Genomic DNA, 22,312 nt, shown 5'->3' with positions numbered 1-22,312 from the left:
GTAAAATTTCAAAATTTTTTTTGGACAATTTTGACAAAAAGTGATTTCAACCAACCATCATTCATCAAAAAAATCCAAATATATACCGAATCATTCTTATTCCGCGCACTCCTGGCCCGCCCAAATCTCCGGCTCCCCAGCACTAAAACCAAACAGCAAATATGACGTACTCCTCACGTCTTCCCCCATGGTGGTCACGTCCCAAGGTGACGAGACAAAGAAACCGTGGATGTCGCTATCTGTGACCGGAAACACCTCTTTGTCTTAAGAACGGGGTGCGAATAAACTTCGTGTCGCATGCGAAACGGAGTTACCTTGAAGGAAAACGTCGATAGAGCGGTTCTGGCCATTAAGACTACAACGTTTGTTTCGTCGTTGCCTCGCCAGACGGATTGTGCAAATGTTTGTATTCCGTTCGGCGCTCCGCTCTGTATAAATTTCGTTTGGGTTTGCCGTCTGCTGCGGTTATCCCTTAATCGCGACCGGAGACTGCACCTCCGGTTCCGCGGGCCGAGCGGGGCGAGATGTCAAGGAGGCGAGTCGAGCGATTAACCCCGGCGATGACCGTAGCCGGTGTGCGCTGAGAATTTCTGCGGAAACGGCGGTTTTAATTAAGCGAGGCACTTGGATGTTTAAGAGGGGAAGTGGTTTGGGGAAGACGAAACTCGGGAGATTTTGTTGTTTTAGCTGGAGAAAATACCGCAGATCTTGGATAGCAAACTCTGGAAACACTCAAAATGGGATTTTTGGAAGTTCTGGCATCTTTGATAGTTTTTCACAAGCTAAATCTGCATTGTTCTGTTTTCCCACAAAACCAGTGGCGTAAATAAAATTGAAAAATCGCAAAATCGAAAAATAAAAAAATAAAAAATTGGAAAAATTGAAAAAGAAATTGAAAAATTCCAAAACTGAAACATCGAGAAACGTCAAAAGATCGAGAAATCGAAAAGTTCAGAAGTCGAAAAATCGAGAAATCGAAATTCGAAAAATCGAAGAACTAAAAAATCAAAATATTGGAAAACTCGAGATATCGAGAAGTGGGAAAATGAAAAAAATCAATTCATAGAGAAACTGGGAAATCGAAAAATTAGAAAATCGAAAAAAGAAAAAATCGAGAAATCAAAAATTTCAGAAACTTAGAAACAACTAAAGAATCGCAAACTTGAGATTCAAAGATCCCAATAATGAAATATCGAAAAATTGAAAACCAAGAAATTGAAAAAGTCAGACATCGAAACAATGCAATGTCGAGAAATCGAGAAATGGGAAAATCAAAAGTTCTGAAAATTTAGAAACGTTAAAATTTGAAATATTAAAAAATCGATTGTCCAGAAAAATGAAAAACTGTAAAAGTGAAACATCGGAAAATTGAGAAATCAAAAAATTAAAAAATCCAAAAAATTTGAAGAATTGGGAAACTGGAGACTCGAAACATTGAAAAATCCCAATACTGAATATCTAAAAATCGAGTAATTGAAAAACTGAAAATCTGAAAATTCGAAAAACTGGAGAATAAAAACGCTGAAAAATCCAAAAATTGAAATATGGAAAAATTCCGAAATCGAGAGACGAAAAATCAAGAAATCGAAAAGCGGATAAAACGAAAAATTAAAATGTGGAAAAATTGAAAAATCGAGAAATCGAAAGATCAAAAAGTTGAGAAATTGAAAGTCCAAAGTTTAAAAATTTGAAAAATTGAAAAAGAGACAAATTTTAAAATCGAAATTTTTAAGAATCGGGGTATTGAAGAATCTAAAACCAAAAAATCGATTAATCGGAAAACTGAAAGGGCGAAAAATTGAAAAATCAGAAAATTGAGGAATCGAAATAACGAAATATCCCAAAACTGAAATATCGAAACATTGAAAAATGAAACAAAAATTGAAGAATAAAAAAAAGAAAAATCCCAAAGCTAAAACATCGAAAAACTGAAAAATCGAGAAGTCGAAAAACTTAAAATTAAAAAAAAAAATCGACACACTGAAATATCAAAAACCTGAAAAATTGAAAAAATGGGAATTCGAAACATGAAAAGTTGAGCAATCGAGAAGTGGGAAAATAAAAAAATCCATTAACTGAGAAATCGAAAAATCGAAAATTTAGAAACGTCAAAAATTGAAAAATTAGAGAGCCGAAAAGTGAAAAATCGTAAATCTGAAATATTGGAAAATTGAGAAATTGAAAAATGAAAAATCTAGAAATCGAAAATTTAAAGAATCGAAAAAATGAAAATCGAGAAACTGAAAAATGACAAAAATTGAAGAATCAAAAACCAAAAAAACGATTAATTGGAATATTGAAAGATCGAAAATTTGAGAAAATGATAATCCAAAATTTTAAAATTCAATAAATTGGAAAACTGAAGAATGAAGAAACTGAAAAACTGAGAAATCGAAAAATTCTAAAACTGAGAAAACGAAAACCTGAAAAAGCAAAAATGAAAAATCGAAACTTGAATCGAAATAGTGAAAAATACCAAAACTGAAATATCTGAAAATCGAGAAACTGAAAAAACAAGAAATTGAAGGATCAAAAACCAAAAAGTCAACTAATCGAAAAACTGAAAGAACGAAAATTTGAAAAATTGAAAACCCAAAATTTAAAAATTTCGAAAAATTGAAAAACTGAAGAAGCAAGAAACTGAAACAATTGATAAACTGACGAATCGAAATATTGAAAAACCCAAAATTGAAATATCGAAAAATTGAAAAATGAAACAAAAATTGAAGAATCGAAAAATTGAAAAATCCCAAAGCTAAAACATCCAAAAACTGAAAAATGGAGATGTCGAAAAATCTAAAATTTAAAAAATCGATACATTGAAATATCACAAACCTGAAAAATTCAAAAAATGAAAATTCGAAACATTGAAGAGTTGCGAAATCGAGAAATGGGAAAATAAAAAATCCATTAACTGAGAAACTGAGAAATCGAAAAATCAAAAATTTAGAAACGTCAAAAATTGAAAAACTGAAACTGAAAAATTGGAGAGTCCAAAAATGAAAAATCGTAAAACTGAAACACTGGAAAATTGAGAAATTGAAAAATGAAAAATCGAGAAATCGAAAATTTGAAGAACGAGACATTGAAGAACTGAAAAATTGAAAGATTCTAAAATTGAAATATTGAAAAATTTCGAAAAATTCGAAAAACTTAGAAATCAGAAAATTCGAGAATTAAAAAACTGAAAAATCGACGAACTTTAAAATCGAAAAATTGAAATCGAAAAATGAAAAATCGTAAAACTGAAAAAAACGAGAAATTGAAATTTTGAAGAATCGAGATACTGAAGAACCGAAAAATTGAAAATCGAGAAACTGAAAAAGTAAGAAATTGAAGAATCAAAAACCAAAAAATCGATTAATCGAAAAATTGAAAAATCAGAAAATAAAGACTCAAAAAACTGAAATATTGAAAATTTGAAAAATAAAACAAAGATTGAAGAATAAAAAAATTGAAAAATCCCAAAGCTGAAATATCGAAAAACTGAAAAATTGATAAGTCGAAAAATCTAAAATTTAAAAAATCGATACATTGAAATATCAAAACCTGACCTGAAAAATTGCGAAAAATGGAAATTCTAAACACTGAAAAATTAAGAAATCGAGAAATGGGAAAGTCAAAAAAATCCATTAACTGAGACATTGAGAAATCGAAACATCGAAAATTTAGAAACGTCAAAAATTGAAAAACTGAGATTCAAAAATTGGAGAGTCGAAAATTTGAAGAATCGAGACACTGAAGAACCGAAAAATTGAAAAATCCTAAAATTGAAATATTGAGAAGTTGAACTGAAGTCAAAAAATTGAAAATCGAGAAACTGAAAAATCAAAAATCAATAATCGATTAATTGGAAAATTGGAAGATTAAGAAGTTGAGAAAACGAAAATCCAAAATTTAAAAATTCGAAAAAGTGAAAAATCGGAAAACTGAAGATTAAAAAAGCTGGAAAACTGAGAAATTGAGAAATTCCAAAACTGAGAAAACGAAAACCTGAAACAGCGAAAAATTGAAAAATCAAATAAATGAATCGAAATATTGAAAAAATCCCAAAACTGAAATATCGAAAAATTGAAAAATCGACGAACTGAAAAACTGAAAATTCGAAAAAAAAAGCGAGAAATCGGTAAATAGGAAAATCAAAAAATCCATGAATTGAGAATTTGAAAAATCAAAAACCAAAAGATCGTTTAATTGAAAAATTGAAAGATCGAAAACGAAAATTCTATCAAAAACCTGAAAAATCGAAGAACTGAAAAATCGAAAATTCGAAACATTGTAAAGTCGAGAAATCGGGAAATGGGAAAATTGAGAATAGATTAATTGAGGAATTGGGAAATCGAAAATTTGAAAACATAGAAACGTCCAAAAATCAAAAAAATTGGAGAGTCCAAAAATGGAAATTCATAGAAGAGAGACATCTGAAAATTGAGAAATCGAAAAACGAAAAATAAAGTAATTGAAAAATTGGAGAGTCGAAAAATGAAAAATCGTAAAACTGAAACACTGGAAAATTGAGAAACTGAAAAATGAAAAATCGAAAATTTGAAGAATCGAGAGATTGAAGAACCAAAAAATTGAAAATCGAAAAACTGAAAAATAAAAAAATTAAAGAATCAGAAACCAAAAAATCGATTAATTGGAAAATTGAAAAATTCCGAAACTGAGAAAACGAAAACTTGAAAAAGCGAAATATTGAAAAATTAAAAAATTGACGAATCGAAATATTGAAAAGTCCCAAAACTGAAATATAGAAAAATTGAAAAATCGAGAAGTCAAAAAGTCGAAAATTTAAAAATTCGATAATTTGAAATATGTATCAAAAACCTGAAAAATCGAAAAATCGAACAATTGAAAAAGTTCGAAACATTAAAAAGCGAGAAATTGGGAAATGGGAGAATCAAAAAATCGGTGAATTGAGAAATCGAAAAATTGAAAATTTAGAATCGTCAAAAATTGAAAAATTGGAGAGTTGAAAAATGAAAAATCGAGAAATCGAGAATTTAAAGAATCGAGATATTGAAGAACCGAAAAACTGAAAATCTAGAAACTCAAGAATCAAGAAATTGAAGAGTCAGAAACCAAAAGATCGTTTAATTGAAAAATTGAAAAATCGAAAAGTTGAGAAAACGAAAATCTTAACAAAAACCTGAAAAATCGAATAACTGAAAAACTGAAAATTCGAAACATTGTAAAGTCGACAAATCGGAAAATGGAAAAATTTGAAGAATCGAGACATTGAAGAACCGAAAAATTGAAAATCGAGAAACTGAAAAATCAAAAAATTCCGAAAGTGAAAAAACGAAAACCTGAAAAAGCGAAAAATTGAAAAATTAAAAAATTGACTAATCGAAATATTGAAAAAGTCCCAAAACTGAAATATCGAAAAGTTGAAAAATCGAGAAGTCGAAAAATCGAAAATTTAAAAAATCGATAAACTGAAATATCAAAAACCTGAAAAATCGAAAAATTGATAAACTCGAAGAATTGAAAAACTGAAAATTCTAAATATTAAAAAGCGAGAAATTGGGAAATGGGAAAATAAAAAACTCGATGAATTGAGAAACTGAGAAACTGAAAATTTAGAATCGTCAAAAATTGAAAAATTAAAGTTGAAAAATGAAAAATTGAAGAACCGAAAAACTGAAAATCCATAACTCAAAAATCAAGAAATTGAAGAATCAAAAACCAAAACATCGTTTAATTGAAAAATTGAAAGATCAAAAAGTTGAGAAATCGAAAATCCTATCAAAAACCTGAAAAATCGAAGAACTGAAAAACTGAAAATTCGAAACATTGAAAAGTCGAGAAATCGAGAAATGGGAAAATCAAAAATCGATTAATTGAGAAATTGGGAAATCGAAAATTTGAAAACTTAGAAACGTCCAAAAATCAAAAAGTCAAAAATCAACAAATTTAAAAATCGAAAAATTGGAGAGCCGAGAAATGGAAAATCATAAAACTGAGACATCTGAAAATTGAGAAATTGGAAAATGAAAAAACTAGAAATTAAAAATTGGAAGAAACGAGACATTGAAGAACTGAGCAACTGAGAGATTCCAAAAAATTGAGTAATCAAAAAATTGAAAATCGAGAAACTTAAAAATCAAATACCAAATAATCAAATAATCGGAAAATTGGGAAATCGAAAAATGAAAAATCGAAAATTCGAAAAATTTGATTAACGATTTTTTTACTTTTCCCATATTTAAATTATCTTAAAAATATCAACACTTATCAATTATTATGATTTCCAAACTGAAGGAATTTCAGTATTTTTCGCAAAACCAAGATGGGTTACGATTTTTTTTCTAAGTTGTGTGGTACGCCTTAAAAACAGAACACTCCGTATAGTTAAAAATAATTCTAGAGTCTAGTCCTCAAAGAACCGTCCGACTTTTTCCCCTAGTTTTGATAATTTAATGAGACATCGCGGCGCCATTAGTGACTCACCCTGTATATCAATTTATGATGACTTTCAATTTCCCAGAATTATCTTAGATATATTAAAAAAACGATTTAAAATTTTTATTACTCCCATAATTTATTATTGATGTTATTTTCATATGAATATTTTTCTAAACGCTGAATACTTTCAAAGCTATAACTATTTTAAATGCCGAAAACGAAAATAACCTGAAGAATTTTGATAACCCAACTTTCGGAAAGTGGAAAACTAAAAATTTAGACACATTTCTGCCTTCAGAATTCACTGTGCAAATATTCAACTCTGCTTAAATTGTTACAAATGCCACCGACTCAGTCAGCAAAATTCCGCTCCCACACTCCCAGCTCCAGCGAAACTTTGTTTTCCTTCTAACCCCCATCTTGACCAATTGACCTTTATCCATCCCGGATACTTACTTTTACGACTCTTCATATCAGTTCGATGACACTTTTATGAATGTATTTGTGTATCCCCCTCGTCGTAAATCCTTTATTACATTTATCCTCCAACAGTAGGTGATATAAATTTATGAGCATCAGATTTCGCAAATTCGAATAAAAATTTTCAATAGACGCGTTTTAATACGACTCCCGACTTCCCCGATAAAAATTTATCGTAAACGTAGGCGAAGCTACGGCCTCAGCGACAATAAAAAATCACTGTCATCGAGATGAAAAATACGCCAGCGACTATTGTCACGAAATATGTCAAAAGTAAGGTGATCCTTTGAATAACAATAGAGGTTTCTGTCCAAATGAAAGTCAATTTGTCTCGCCAAACTACCGCAGAGGATCGCGTCCCGACTATCGATTCATACCGGAAAAACGCGAAAAATTATAGCGACACAGTGGCCATTATTTAAAGACGAAACATTTTAGCTGATTCTCTTGTTTCGTAATTAAAAACAGTGCGAAAGAGCCGGCGCTCCGCAGGGAGGCCGCCGGTCCCGCTCGATTCGCCGGTCGTGAGAGCGACATACAGTGCGTGAGAAATTTTACAAGCGTGCCATAAAGCCGGAATTAGCGCGCTCCCGCGTTGGTCGAAGTTTGTAGCAACAACAAACGCAATTTCCGCTGATTAGAAAAGCGCGATTTAATATTATTAATCGCGAACCTGGAGGAAGCAATTACGGGGAGTCAATATTGAGGTCTGCCAATATTTACGAATCTGGTGGAAAAATCGTTAAGTAAATAAGTTAATTTGGCGAAAATGTTTGTTTTCTTGCTATTTCGAGGAGGCCATCGGGCTTGGGCGGATCACGCCGAATTTCGTCGTTAGTTATTTGCGAAAAAATAAATACGGGATTCCTACGAAAATTAACGCCGGGGTAATAAAAAACGCATAAAGTCGAGAAGTTAATAGTTTAAGTGTAAAATTCGTATACTGAGGGTTTTCAAAGTTTTTTTCAATCTCTGTACTATTACATGCTATTTTTATTAATGGCAAGTGGTCACGGGATACAATTTACAGCATTCTGCTTTATCACACGTGACGTGAATGTGCAGTTAAATATACAGGCTGTCCCACTGTTTTTTTGACAGACGGGAATACAATTGCAATTATTTTTTATTTTTTTCATATTGTTTAAATGGGACATTTAAATTTTATGACATTTTAGATCTGATCTCGATAAGAAAGATTTTTTTTTAAATCAAAATTTTTGAGGTCTATTCTTGTTTTTTTTTGGAAAATGTTAGGATAAACCCGCACAAACCTAATAACAAAAACAAACTTTCTTAGAGACCAATCGAAAACGTAGTAAAATACAGGTGTCCCATTTGAAAAACATGACAAAACATACAATTTGGAAATCTGTTCACCCTGTATAAATAAGTTTAAATCCTGTACAGTTTTTTTTTCATAGTTTGTATTGATGAGGCTGATACGTGTTTAAACTCCATATTAATTTTAATAATAATGAAAAAACTTTCAGAGTTTAAAAAATATATATTTGTAGTCACTGCTACACGTGTTTCGGTACACAGTACCGTCTACACCAGTGGCGGCTCGTGAAGTTTTCTTCAGAGGAGGCTCAAATTTGAAAAACACTACTTTTTATATCTTTTATTATCTGAATAATTTTTTTCGTCATGCACACGAAAAGAACACTTTTGCGTTGACAGACAAATGCATCGATTAGTCTTTTAAAAATTGCCCAATTTTCACCAACTTTCTCGTAATAGTTCTCCCTTTTATGAGCCGAATCTAAATTCTTGGCAATGTTTCGCTTACCAAGCATTTCTCATTTAATCGAAGAAAATATGTGTTCCTGTGTTTTTTCATGCCTTTCTGTAGCTCGTGACAAATTTTGTAAATTATTATATAGCCTGTTTTACCCCAAACGGAAGATTTATCACTTATAAATAATACACAATTCCAACAGTATAATTTGTTTCTTAAAACCGAAGCCGTTAACTATTTAGTTTTATTATAATTATTTTCATGAAATGCTCTGTTTTGTTTCTAATTGTAACTGTCAATACCATTAATGGGAGTGATGGTGTTGGTCTCCTCTTTTGTACCCTTACCTACGTAAAGCCTAAACACCACCACCACTGAACAGGGAGCTCGCGAAACCACCTCAATGTTTTTCCTACTTACACCCGATTGCTCCAACTAATAAGAAAGAGATAAAGTTATCTGTACGACTTGATCTGAAAAGAGATGAACTAGCCGGAGGCTAGCGGCTTGGAGCGGCAGTCCGATCAACGTTTTAGCCAATGCGATGCACACTGACGATGCGTCAAGGTCACGGTCTCATTATTCAGATGCATCGTCGATCGGAGACTAGCGGCTAGCAAAGCCTCTGCCGCTGAAACCAAACGCGGAGTGGTGTGAATGTGAATTATGATTGTGAGGGCGCAAATATAATTTTTTTCGACATTTTAACCTGATATATGATGAAAGTAAATGAAATCCAAGAAAATATTCTGAAAAATAACAAATGTCTACAAAAATATAAATTCTTTCACCGAAAAAAATTAGAGGAAGCTCAGCTCCAAAAAATAGAGGAGGCTCAGCCTCCCCTGCCTCCTCTGAGGAGCCGCCACTGGTCTACACTAATGAACGACCAAACCGAAATAAACAAATCTCCCTTACTTAACATAAATTTGAAAACACCATTGTTAAATCAGGTATAAATTCAGGAATAGCTCTGTAAAACCCCAGTTTTTTTCATAGGTTAAATCGAGGTGAGTAAGAAGTTGTGTAAAATTCTAAACCTCCATTTTTTAAAATGGCGGAGCTGTGAATTTTGCATAAAAAATATTATAGCCAACTTGCTCCATAAACGTTGAAAAATAGAAGGAAATTTCGAATTATTTATTATATAGGATGACTAAATTTGCAAGTTTTGCATATTGTTTAAATAGGACACTTGTATTTTATGAGATTTTAGATCTGATCTCTATTGGGAAGATTTCTTTTAAGACCAAAATTTTTGAGGTTTATTCTTGTTCTTTTTGGAAAATGTTGGGATAAACCCGCACAAACCTAGTAACAAAAACAAACTTTCTTAGAGACCAATCGAAAACGTAGTAAAATACAGGTGTCCCATTTGAAAAACATGACAAAACAGACAATTTGAAAATCTGTATAAATAAGTTTAAATCCTGTCCAGTTTTCTTTTTCATCTGTTAAATCGAGGTGAGTAAGAAGTTGTGTAAAATTCTAAACCTCCATTTTTTAAAATGGCGGCGCTGGGAATTTTGCATGAAGTTTTTCTGGTTATCTTGCTTTATAAACATCAAAATATAGAACGAAATTTTAACTTCTCTATTATACAGGGTGATTAAATTTGCAAATTTTCATATTGTTTAAATGGGACACTTATATTTTGTCTCATTTTAGATCTCATCTCTATTAGGAAGATATCTTTTAAGACTATTTTTTTTAGGTTTATCTTTGTTCTTTTTTGGGAGTGTTGTTAACAAACCTCAAGAAAAGTAGTAAGAAAAATACTTACTTAAAGACAAGTTCAAAAACCTAGTAAAATGCAGATGTCCCATTTGAAAAATATGGAAAAACAGACAACTTGCAAATTTTTTCACTGTGTATAAATGAGGTAAAAGGTAAAAAGAAAGTTTTGAGTAAAATATTAAACCTCCATTATTTAAAATGGCGGAGCTGTGAATTTTGCATGAAGTTTTTCTGGTTACTTTGCTTCATAGACGTCAAAATATAGAACGAAGTTTTAAGTTATCTATTATATAGAGTGATTAAATTTGGAAATTTCCATATTGTTTAAATGGGACACTTACATTTTGTGACATTTTAGGTCTCATCTCTAATAGGAAGAAATCTTTTAAGTCTATTTTTTTAGGTTTCTCTTTGTTCTTTTTTGGGAGTGTTGTTAAGATACCCCAAGAAACCTACTAATAAAAATACTTACTTAAAGATAAGTTCGAAAACGTAGTAAAATACAGATGTCCCATTTGAAAAATATGGGAAAACAGACAACTTGCGAATTGTTTCACCCTGTATAAATAAGGTAAAAGGTAAAAACAAAGTTTTGAGTAAAATATTAAACCTCCATTTTTTAAAATGGCGGCGTTGTGAATTTTGCATGAAGTTTTTCTGGTTACCTTGCTTTATAAACGTCAAAATATAGAACGAAGTTTTAATTTATCTATTATACAGGGTGATTAAATTTGCAAATTTTCATATTATTTAAATGGGACACTTATATTTTGTGACATTTTAGATCTCATCTCTATTAGAAAGATATCTTTTAAGACTATTTTTTTAGGTTTATCTTTGTTCTTTTTTGGGAGTGTTTCAGATACCTCAAGAAACCTAGTAAGAAAAATACTTACTTAAAGACAAGTTCGAAAACGTAGTAAAATACAGATGTCCCATTTGAAAAATATGGGAAAACAGACAACTTGCAAATTTTTTCACCCTGTATAAATGAGGTAAAAGGTAAAAAGAAAGTGTTGAGTAAAATATTAATTAAACCTCCATTATTTAAAATAGTGGGGCTGTGAATTTTGCATGAAGTTTTTCTGGTTATTTTGCTTTATAAACATCAAAATATATAACGAAGTTTTAATTTATCTATTATACAGGGTGATCAAATTTGCAAATTTTCATATTGTTTAAATGGGACACTTATACTTTGTGACATTTTAGATCTCATCTCTATTAGGAAGATATCCTTTAAGACTATTTTTTTTAGGTTTATCTTTGTTCTTTTTTGGGAGTGTTGTTAAGATACCTCAAGAAACCTAGTAAGAAAAATACTTACTTAAAAACAAGTTCGAAAACGTAGTAAAATACAGATGTCCCATTTGAAAAATATGGGAAAACAATTTGCAAATTTTTTCACCCTGTATAAATGAGGTAAAAGGTAAGAAGAAACTTTGAGTAAAATATTAAATTTCCATTTTTTAAAATGGCGGCGCTGTGAATTTTGCATGAAGTTTTTCTGGTTATCTTACTTTATAAACGTCAACATATACAACGAAGTTTTAATTTATCTAGTATACAGGGTGATTAAATTTGCTAATTTTCATATTGCTTAAATGGGACACTTATATTTTGTGATATTTTAGATCTCATCTCTATTAGGAAGATATCTTTTAAGACTATTTTTTTTAGGTTTAACTTTGTTTTTTTTTTGGGAGTGTTGTTAAGATACCTCAAGAAACCTAGTAAGAAAAATACTTACTTAAAGACAAGTTCGAAAACGTAGTAAAATACAGATGTCCCATTTGTAAAATATGGGAAAACAGACAATTTGCAATTTTTTTCACCCTGTATAAATGAGGTAAAAGGTAAAAAGAAAGTTTTGAGTAAAATATGAAACCTCCATTATTTAAAATGGCGGGGCTGTGAATTTTGTATGAAGTTTTTCTCGTTCCCTTGCTTTATAAACGTCAAAATATAGAACGAAGTTTTAAGTTAATTATTATACAGGGTGATTAAATTTGGAAATTTTCATACTGTTTAAATGGGACACTTATATTTTGTGACAATTTAGACCTCATCTCTATTAGGAAGATATCTTTTAAGACTATTTTTTTTAGGTTTATCTTTGTTCTTTTTTGGGAGTGTTGTTAAGATACCACAAGAAACCTAGTAAGAAAAATACTTACTTAAAGACAAGTTCGAAAACGTAGTAAAATACAGATGTCCCATTTGAAAAATATGGGAAAACAGACAGCTTGCAAATTTTTTCACCCTGTATAAATGAGGTAAAAGGTAAGAAGAAATTTTGAGTAAAATAATAAACTTCCATTTTTTAAAATGGCGGCGCTGTGAATTTTGCATGAAGTTTTTCTGGTTATCTTGCTTTATAAACGTCAAAATATAGAACGAAGTTTTAAGTTATCTATTATACAGGGTGATATAATTTGCAAATTTTTATATTGTTTAAATGGGACACTTATATTTTGTGATATTTTAGATCTCATCTCTATTAGGAAGATATCTTTTAAGACTATTTTTTTTAGGTTTATCTTTGTTCTTTTTTGGGAGTGTTGTTGAGATACCCCAAGAAACCCAGTAAGAAAAATACTTACTTAAAGACAAGTTCGAAAACGTAGTAAAATACAGATGTCCCATTTGAAAATATGGGAAAACAGACAGCTTGCAAATTTTTTCACCCTGTATAAATGAGGTAAAAGGTAAGAAGAAAGTTTTGAGTAAAACATTAAACCTCCATTAATTAAAATAGTGGGGCTGTGAATTTTGCATGAAGTTTTTCTGGTTATTTTGCTTTATAAACATCAAAATATACAACGAAATTTTAATTTATCTATTATACACAGTGATTAAATTTGCAAATTTTCATATTGTTTAAATGGGACACTTATATTTTGTGACATTTTAGATCTCATCTCTATTAGGAAGATATCCTTTAAGCCTATTTTTTTAGGTTTATCTTTGTTCTTTTTTGGGAGTGTTGTTAAGATACCTCAAGAAACCTAGTAAGAAAAATACTTACTTAAAGACAAGTTCGAAAACGTAGTAAAATACAGATGTCCCATTTGAAAATATGGGAAAACAGACAGCTTGCAAATTTTTTCACCCTGTATAAATGAGGTAAAAGGTAAGAAGAAAGTTTTGAGTAAAACATTAAACCTCCATTAATTAAAATAGTGGGGCTCTGAATTTTGCATGAAGTTTTTCTGGTTATCTTGCTTTATAAACATCAAAATATATAACGAAGTTTTAATTTATCTATTATACAGGGTGATTAAATTTGCAAATTTTCATATTGTTTAAATGGGACACTTATATTTTGTGACATTTTAGATCTCATCTCTATTAGGAAGATATCTTTTAAGACCATTTTTTTTTAGGTTTATCTATGTTCTTTTTTGGGAGTGTTGTTAAGATACCCCAAGAAACCTAGTAAAAAAAACTTAAAGACAAGTTCGAAAACGTAGTAAAATACAGATGTCCCATTTGAAAAATATGGGAAAACAGAAACTTGCAAATTTTTTCACCCTGTATAAATGAGGTAAGAAAGTTTTGAGTAAAACATTAAACCTCCATTATTTAAAATAGTGGGGCTCTGAATTTTGCATGAAGTTTTTCTGGTTATCTTGCTTTATAAACATCAAAATATATAACGAAGTTTTAATTTATCTATTATACAGGGTGATTAAATTTGCAAATTTCCATATTGTTTAAATGGGACACTTATATTTTGTGGTATTTTAGGTCTCATCTCTAATAGGAAGAAATCTTTTAAGTCTATTTTTTTTTAGGTTTATCTTTGTTCTTTTTTTGGGAGTGTTGTTAAGATACAACTTTGTAACTCTAGATTTAATTTTTTGTAACCACATCACATTGGTCAATGAATGCTTACCTCTTTTGAAATGTGATAAATACCATCCAGCTGTGATTGCAAACATCTGTGATATTAATACTCCTATTTTGAAATCTATCGAACCGTGTTTTTATCGTGATTTTGGAAATGCCCCCTATGAACTAATTGATAATTACCTATCAAATGTAAACTGGAATTTCTTAAACAATTTCTTTGATATTAATCAATGTGTAAGTGCTTTCTATAGTATAATCAATTATGTAATCGAAACATTCATTCCGTTAAAAAAATGTCAAAATAATAATAAATTTCCCAGTTGGATAGATAATTCTACTAAATCTTTAATTATACAGAAGAAAATAGCTCATAAGGATTATAAAAAATCTAATTCACATTATGATTACGTAAGATTTGCTCAATTAAGATACGAATGTAAAGAGGCTATTCACAATTGTAGACAATTATATATTGATAAGGTGGAAAATAATATAATATCTAATTCAAAAATGTTTTGGAACTATGTAAAAGCCAATAAACAGAACAGTGGCTTTCCTAAAACAATGTATTATAATGACGTGGAAGCTCATTCTTCATTTGACATAGCTGACTTGTTTGCATCATATTTTCAATCTGTATTTAGTCATCCTGATCCCGATGTTAATTTCTGTGATACTTATTACTGTGATACTGCTTTAGATTTAAATTTTATTCATATCACCTACGATGATATCTTGAAAAAAGTGCAATCTTTTAATAACTCTAGTCACCCAGGACCAGATGGTGTTCCTGCGATCTTTGTTAAAAAATGTCTGCTTTCTCTGATTAATCCACTTCAAATAATGTTCAATAAATCATTGTCTTTATCTGTATTTCCAGATTGTTGGAAAAAGTCCTTTGTCTTGCCAATATTTAAAAGTGGCTCTAGAAATATTATTAGTAATTATCGTGGTGTCTCTAAATTACCATTTATTCCTAAGATCTTTGATGCAATTATTGCAGATTTTTTATTTGCTAGTGTGAAAGAAACTATTATTACTGAGCAACATGGTTTTTTCAGTGGGAGATCAACTACCACCAATTTATTTCTTTTCACGGAATTTGTTACTAATATGAATGAACTGGGATCGGAAGTTGATTGTATTTTTACTGATATTAGCAAAGCATTCGATTCAGTCAACATTAAACATTTGATGAATAAATTAAAACATTTTGGGATATTTGATCCTTTGCTTGGCTGGATAGAATGCTACTTAACAAATCGTAAGTCGCACGTTGAATTTAATGGCATATTATCTAAATCAATTGATGCATGTTCTGGTGTTCCGCAAGGCTCCCACTTGGGACCTATTCTGTTCTTATTATATGTCAACGATGTAAAATATGTATTTCAAAACAGTCTTTTTCTATTATATGCTGATGACTTGAAATTGTTTAGAGCTATCAATTCTCCCTTTGATTGTATTTTACTTCAAAAAGACCTAGATAAGTTTAAAATGTGGTGTTCAGATAATAGTCTTAAGCTTAACGTACACAAATGTAAATCTATGAGATTCTCTAAAAAAATTGTTAAAGTACCTGAATTCAATTATAATATTTCGGATGTAGTTGTAGAACAAGTAGCATATTTTTGTGACTTGGGTGTAATGTTAGATCCAAAATTAGCCTTTACTCTACATGTTGATAAAATTGTCAATAAAATTAATAAAACCTTGGGATTTGTTCTAAGACAATGTCAGGAGTTTACTAGCCTTCGTGTCTTTTGCATTTTATATAACTCATATGTTCGCTCATTATTAGAGTACTGCTGTATAATTTGGTCACCTTACTATCAGCTCTATATATCTAGACTTGAAAAAATTCAAAGAAAGTTCATTAAATTTTTATGTTTTAAACTAAATGTTATATTTGATAAGAATAATTACGAACTCATAGTTAAATATTTCGGGCTTAGTTTCTTAATAAGTCGTCGCCATTACTTTGATTTGTGCTTTGTTTTTAATGTGTTAAATAACCGTGTAAATTGTTCCGACATTCTTAATATGTTTTCTTTACATGTACCTAATCGCGCCACAAGAGGTTCTCATTTGCTCCAAGTGCCTTTCCATCGCACACTATATGCTCAAAAATCTCCGTTTTGCCGCATGGCTAAACTGGCGATGGAGTATAATGATCTGAACTTTTGTGGTGTGTCAATTAATGTTTTTAAGAGGGAGCTGAAGAATGCTTTAAATATGTAAAGTGTAACTATTGTTGTGATTTGTAATGGTATATTTCCGTAAATAAACTATTATTATTATTATTATTATATACCCCAAGACACCTAGTGAGAAAAATACTTACTTAAAGACAAGTTCGAAAATGTAGTAAAATATAGATGTCCCATTTGAAAAGTATGGGAAAACAGACAGCTTGCAAATTTTTTCACCCTGTATAAATGAGGTAAAAGGTAAAAATAAAGTTTTGAGTAAAATATTAAACCTCCATTATTTAAAATGGTGGGGCTGTGAATTTTGCATGAAGTTTTTCTGATTATCTTGCTTTATAAACATCAAAATATAGAACGAAGTTTTAATTTATCTATTATACAGGTGATTAAATTTGCAAATTTTCATATTGTTTAAATGGGATGCTTATATTTTATGATAATTTAGATCTCATCTCTATTACGAATATTTCTTTTCAAACTAAATTCTTTGAAATTTTTCAGTGTTCGTTTTTGGAAATGTTGTTAGAATAAACTCCAAGAAACTTAGTAACAAAAGAAAACTTACTTAGAGGCTAGTTAGAAAACGTTGTAAAATATAGGTGTCCCATTTGAAAAACATAAGAAAACAGACAATATACAAATTTGCTCACCCTGTATAAATACGTTTACATCTTGTCCATTTTTTTTACAAATGTTAAACCAAAGTAGATAAAAAGTTTTGTATAAAACTGAAACCTCATTTTTTTTTAAATAGCGTTGTTGTGAATTTTGCACAAAGCTTGTTAGTTACCTTGTTCGATAGACGCCAAAAAATGGAAAGAAATTTTGAGTTATCTGTTATACAGGGTGACTGAACTTGCAAATTTTTCATATTGTTTAAATGGGACACATTTATTTTAGGACATTTTAGATGTTATCTCTATTACGAACATTTCTTTTAAAACCAAATTCTTTGACATTTTTCATTGCTCTTTTTTGGAAATGTTACAATAAATTAGAAGAAACTTAGTAACAAAAGAAAACTTTCTTAGAGGCCAGTTGGAAAACGTTGCAAAATATATGTGTCCCATTTGAAAAACATAAGAAAACAGACAAAATGCAAATTTGCTCACCCTGTATAAATACGTTTAAATCCTGTTCAATTTTTTTTGCATATGTTAAACCAAAGTAAATAAAAAGTTTTGTGTAAAACTCTAAACCTCCATTTTTTTTTTTTAAATGGCGGCGCTGTGAATTTCGCACAAAGCTATTTAGTTACCTTGTTCGATAAATGTCAAAAAATGGAAAGAAGTTTTGAGTTATCTGTTATACAGGGTGACTAAACTTGCAAATTTTTCATATTGTTTAAATGGGACACATTTATTTTCGGACATTTTAGATTTTATCTCTATTACAGACATTTCTTTTAAAATCAAATTCGGTGATATTTTTCATTGCTCTTTTTGGAAATATTAGAAAAAATTCCAAGAAACTTAGTAACAAAAGAAAACGTACTTAGAGGCCAGTTGGAAAACGTTGTAAAATATAGGTGTCCCATTTGAAAAACATAAGAAAACAGAGAATAAGCAAATTTGCTCACCCTGTATAAACACGTTTAAATCCTGTCCATTTTTTTTCACATATGTTAAATCAAGATAAATAAAAAGTTGCGTGTAAAACTCTAAACCTGCATTTTTTTTTTTAATGGCGTTGCTGTGAATTTTGCACAAAGTTTTTTAGTTACCTTGTTCGATAAACGTCAAAAAATGGAAAGAAGTTTTGACTTATCTGTTATACAGGGTGACTAAACTTGCAAATTTTTCATATTGTTTGAATGGACACATTTATTTTCGGACATTTTAGATCTTATCTCTATTACGGATATTTCTTTTAAAATTAAATCCTTTGACATTTTTCATTGTTCTTTTTTGGAAATGTTAGAATAAATTCCAAGAAACTTAGTAACAAAAGAAAACTTACTTAAAGGCCAGTTGGAAAACGTCGTAAAATATAGGTGTCCCATTTGAAAAACATAAGAAAACAGACAATTTGCAGATTTGCTCACCCTGTATAAATAAGTAAAGAATCTAAATCTTTAAAAATGTAGTGTTTAAAAAAAATTGAACTTGGCGATGTTTACATTAAACACCTTGTATATTTCATATACACAGGGACAATGTTTTGAAGCACAGGTCAAATATGCTGTGCTCAAGTGAAAAACATGACTTCACAAACTAATAAAATTTTAACTACATTTATGTTTTGGTTTCAGTATATTTTTTGCCATCTTGATTATTCGGTTGTTATGATGTAAAAATTCTGATCTATAGTGCCGTGATTTTTTGGATAGTTCCGTTTGGCTCTTATCTTTCCTTGCAAGTATTTTATGAATTTATTAACGCGTAGTTTTATGGCCACTCTGTATACACGCGTGCGAAAAAATCCGCCATAAATCTGCAATATTTAACTTTCCCGTGCAGATCGCGCTAAATTTAGCTCATATTTTCGCCAGCTTCTTGACATTTAAGCGCCTCGACCGGCGCATTCGGAAAATGAATAATCTTCGTTTTTTCCCTTTCACATTAGAAAGTTGCAACAACAAAGAAGTGCCATAAAGAGCACGGCACCGTTCTTCCGGGCTTGTTTACAGTCTCCTCGCGCTTCGCACTGCGAATTACGAAGACAAACGGAAAGAAAAAGTGAAAAGAAAAGAAAAGTACTTAGCTTATGTCTACCTACCCTTTACAAACATTACCGCATGATGCTAGGCCCAAAACAACCTGGAATATTTTAGTGTTAGAACGCACAAATATCAATAGAAAGGGATAATTGGGTGAAGCAAACGAAAACAAAAACGGTGATCGAAAAACAACAATAAAATAAATTAGGTAAGCGCATTCAAACAAAGCAATCGAGTGGATGAGAAACGGAGACGGATCGGGCTGATCGATACGCAATTTTCAGGTGGAGAATTTCAGCAGGCACGGGGATTTCGCGATCGATAAATTTCAGTAGTTCAGGACGTGTTCAGATCGTGCTTAAATGGGACTGAAGCGATGAGGTCGCAGGATCGAACTGTCGGTGGGTCGAATTTGGCGATTTATTGTGCGGATGCGGCCGGCGCCAGGGCCGGACCGGCGATTTTCGCAAAGAACAATATCCACAACTACTTAATGCATAATATTCAGTGTCATTATTATTACCAAGTCGAATAAAAAGGCTTAAATGCCTATAAAATGTAGTACCTAACATTATTATCATTTTTTTTAATTTAGTTATTATTGATGAGTAAAAAAATAAAAAATTATACATTAAAACAAAGGCATAGTAAAGGTAAAGTCGTAGGACAGAAAGAGATAAATAAAAAATGAGAATGAAAAAGTTGGGTCAGTAAAGTGAGATAAGTCAGCTGAAATCGAGATGAATGATAAAAACAGAGGAATAGATAAAAAGAATAAAAAACAAAAGCATCGAAGACGAAAAAATGACGTAAAATTTTGAAAGGAACAAATTCAAGAAGAATTTAAAGAAGGGATGTAGTAGGAAATAGACGAACAAATTTTGAAAAAAAAATCACATGAAAAAGCAAAACAAGAAATTCTGGATAATAACAAATTTAGTGCTTTATTTCTAAAAAAAAAAAAGCAACAATATCAGGGGCCCCTAGACTTCCAATCTCTGGGCGGGAGTGCTTTTTTTGAAAAAATTTGATAGAATTTTGGACTCCTTAAATCTTTTTTTTAAGAATTTGAAAGAATCTCTTATATTTTTTAACAAGCTCGAGGATCCCTAGTGCTTTTTTTTAACATTTTTTTTTTCTGAAAAAGGTTGAAAGAATCCCCAGGATCTTTTGTGTATGTTTTTAATAATTTCAAAGAATATCGGTGTTCCCGGTGTTTTTGATGAAAAAAGTTGCAACAACGTGTGAGACGGAAGAGGAGGGGGGTGTTTTTTTTCAAAATTTGAAAGAATTTTGGTCCGCTAGTGTTTTGTTTCTGAAAAATTTGAAAAAATCTCGAGGGTCCCTACTGCTTTTTAAGAATTTTTTAAAAGAAACTGAGAATCTCTGGTGTATTATTTATGAAAAAGTGGAAAAAATGAAAGGGGTGGTAGTGTTAGGTAGTGTTATTTTTGAAAAAATTGGAAGAATCTTGGACCTCTGGTGTCTTTTTTTAAAGAATCTCAGGGGCTCCTTTTATTTTTATATTTGAAAGAATTCGAAAGTTTTCTTGAAAAATTTTGAAGAATCTTGGACCCCTAGTGTTTTGTTTCTGAAAATTTTGAAAAAAAATCTCTGAGGTCCCGTATGCATTTAAAGAATTTTTTGAAATAAAATTGAAAGAATCTTGTATTTACTTAAAGAATCTCAGGGGCTCATTTCGTTTTCCTAAAAAAAGTTGGAAGAATCTCAGGGAATTTTGGGAGTCCCAATGGTTTTATTTCTGAAAGAATTAAAAAAAAAATCGAGGATTCCAAGTACCCTTTTTAATATATTTTTTTAATCTCAGGGTTTTCGGTTTTGTTTTTGAAAAATTTGGAAAAAATCTCAGGGTCCTCTGGTGTTTTGTTTTTGAAAGAAGCTGAAAGGATCTCGAAGAGGGGCTAGTTTTTTTTTTTAATTTTGAAGAATCTTGGACCCCCAAGTGTCTCTTTTTAAAATTTGAAAGAATCTCCGAGGTTCCATGTGTTTTATTTTTGAAAAAAGTTAAAATCCCAAATGTCTTTTTTAAGAATTTTGGAAGAAGTCTGGGGGTCGTTGATATTTTCCTTCTGAAAAAAGTTAAAAGAATTCTGGAAGTCCTTTGTGCCTTTTTTTAAGAATGTCAAAGAATCTCAAGGACCCCTTGTGTTTTATTTTTGAAAGAATTTGGAAGAATGTCAGGGGACCCTAGTGTTTTTGTTTTTGAAAAAAAAACTGAAAAAATCCCTAGGGGTCCTAATGTCTTTTATAAGAATTTTGGAAGAAATCTCGAGGGTCCCCAATCCCTTTTTTCACAAGAATTTGAAACAATCTTTTTTTTTAGAATTTGAAAGAATCTCAGAAGCCCCACGCGTTTTATTTTTGAAAAAATTTGACACAATCTCGAAGGCGCTTAGTGTTTTCGTTTTTGAAAGCAGTTGAAAAGATATAGGAAGCGCCTAGTATTTTGTTACTGAAAAAAATTGAAAAAATGTGGAGGCCTCTAGTGCCTTTTTCAAAAATTTGGGAAAAATCTCGAGGGTCCCAAATGCCTTTCTTCACAAAAATTTGAAAGAATCTCGGGCTCCCTAATGTTTAGCCCTGAAAAAATTTGAAAAAATTTCAATGCTCCCTAATGCCTTTTTTTAAGAATTTGAAAAAATCTCCCAGGCTCTTGTTTACTTTTGAAAGAACTGAAAAAAAATCTCGGGGAAAGAATGAAGTTGAAACCCTAATATTGTTATTGAAAAAAAAAGAAAAAATCTCGAGAACCCTTAATGCCCTTTTTAAGAATTTTTGAAGAAATCTCGTGATCTCTGGTGTTTTATTTCTGAAAAAAGTTGAAAGAATCGAGGGGATTCATTGTGGCTTTTTTTTAAGAATTTGAAAGAATGTTGGGAGGCTCTAGTGTTTTTGTTTTTGGAAGAAGCTGAAAAAATCTCGAGGGTCCCTAATGCCTTTTTTCACAAGAATTTGAAACAATCATCTTAAAGGTCCCTAATGTTTTGAAAAAATCTTGGAGATTCTAGTGTATTTGTTTTGTTTTTGAAAGAATTTGAGAGAATCTTAGGCTTAGTATTTTCGTTTTTGAAAGAAGTTGAAAAGATCTCTGAAGCCCCCAGAGTTTTGTTAGTGAAAAAATTTGGAAGAAATCTCGAGGACTCCTAAAGCCCTTTGAAACAATCTTCTTGGGGGTCTCTAGTGATTTGTTTCTGAACAATT

General features: G+C 30.8%; 1 protein-coding gene across 6 annotated transcripts in view; it reads right to left on the bottom strand.

Moving 5' to 3' along the window:
• LOC135132453 (protein yippee-like 2) overlaps positions 1-22,312 on the bottom strand; it is a 235,654-nt gene that overhangs the window by 58,250 nt on the left and 155,092 nt on the right. For 2 of the 6 annotated variants that reach the window (XM_064060551.1, XM_064060553.1), the window contains one exon: positions 19,150-19,190. The exons of the other annotated variants lie outside the window; for them this stretch is intronic. In XM_064060551.1, the coding sequence (XP_063916621.1) occupies positions 19,150-19,190 (41 nt within the window). The remainder of the gene's footprint in view (positions 1-19,149; positions 19,191-22,312) is intronic. 6 annotated transcript variants of the gene reach the window in all.

Source organism: Zophobas morio, unplaced genomic scaffold, assembly GCF_036711695.1.
Source record: "Zophobas morio isolate AGI-343-1 ecotype UQ-CSIRO unplaced genomic scaffold, CSIRO_AGI_Zmor_V1 ptg000021l, whole genome shotgun sequence".
Taxonomy (NCBI): domain Eukaryota; kingdom Metazoa; phylum Arthropoda; class Insecta; order Coleoptera; family Tenebrionidae; genus Zophobas; species Zophobas morio.
This window is presented reverse-complemented; position numbering and strand designations above follow the sequence as displayed.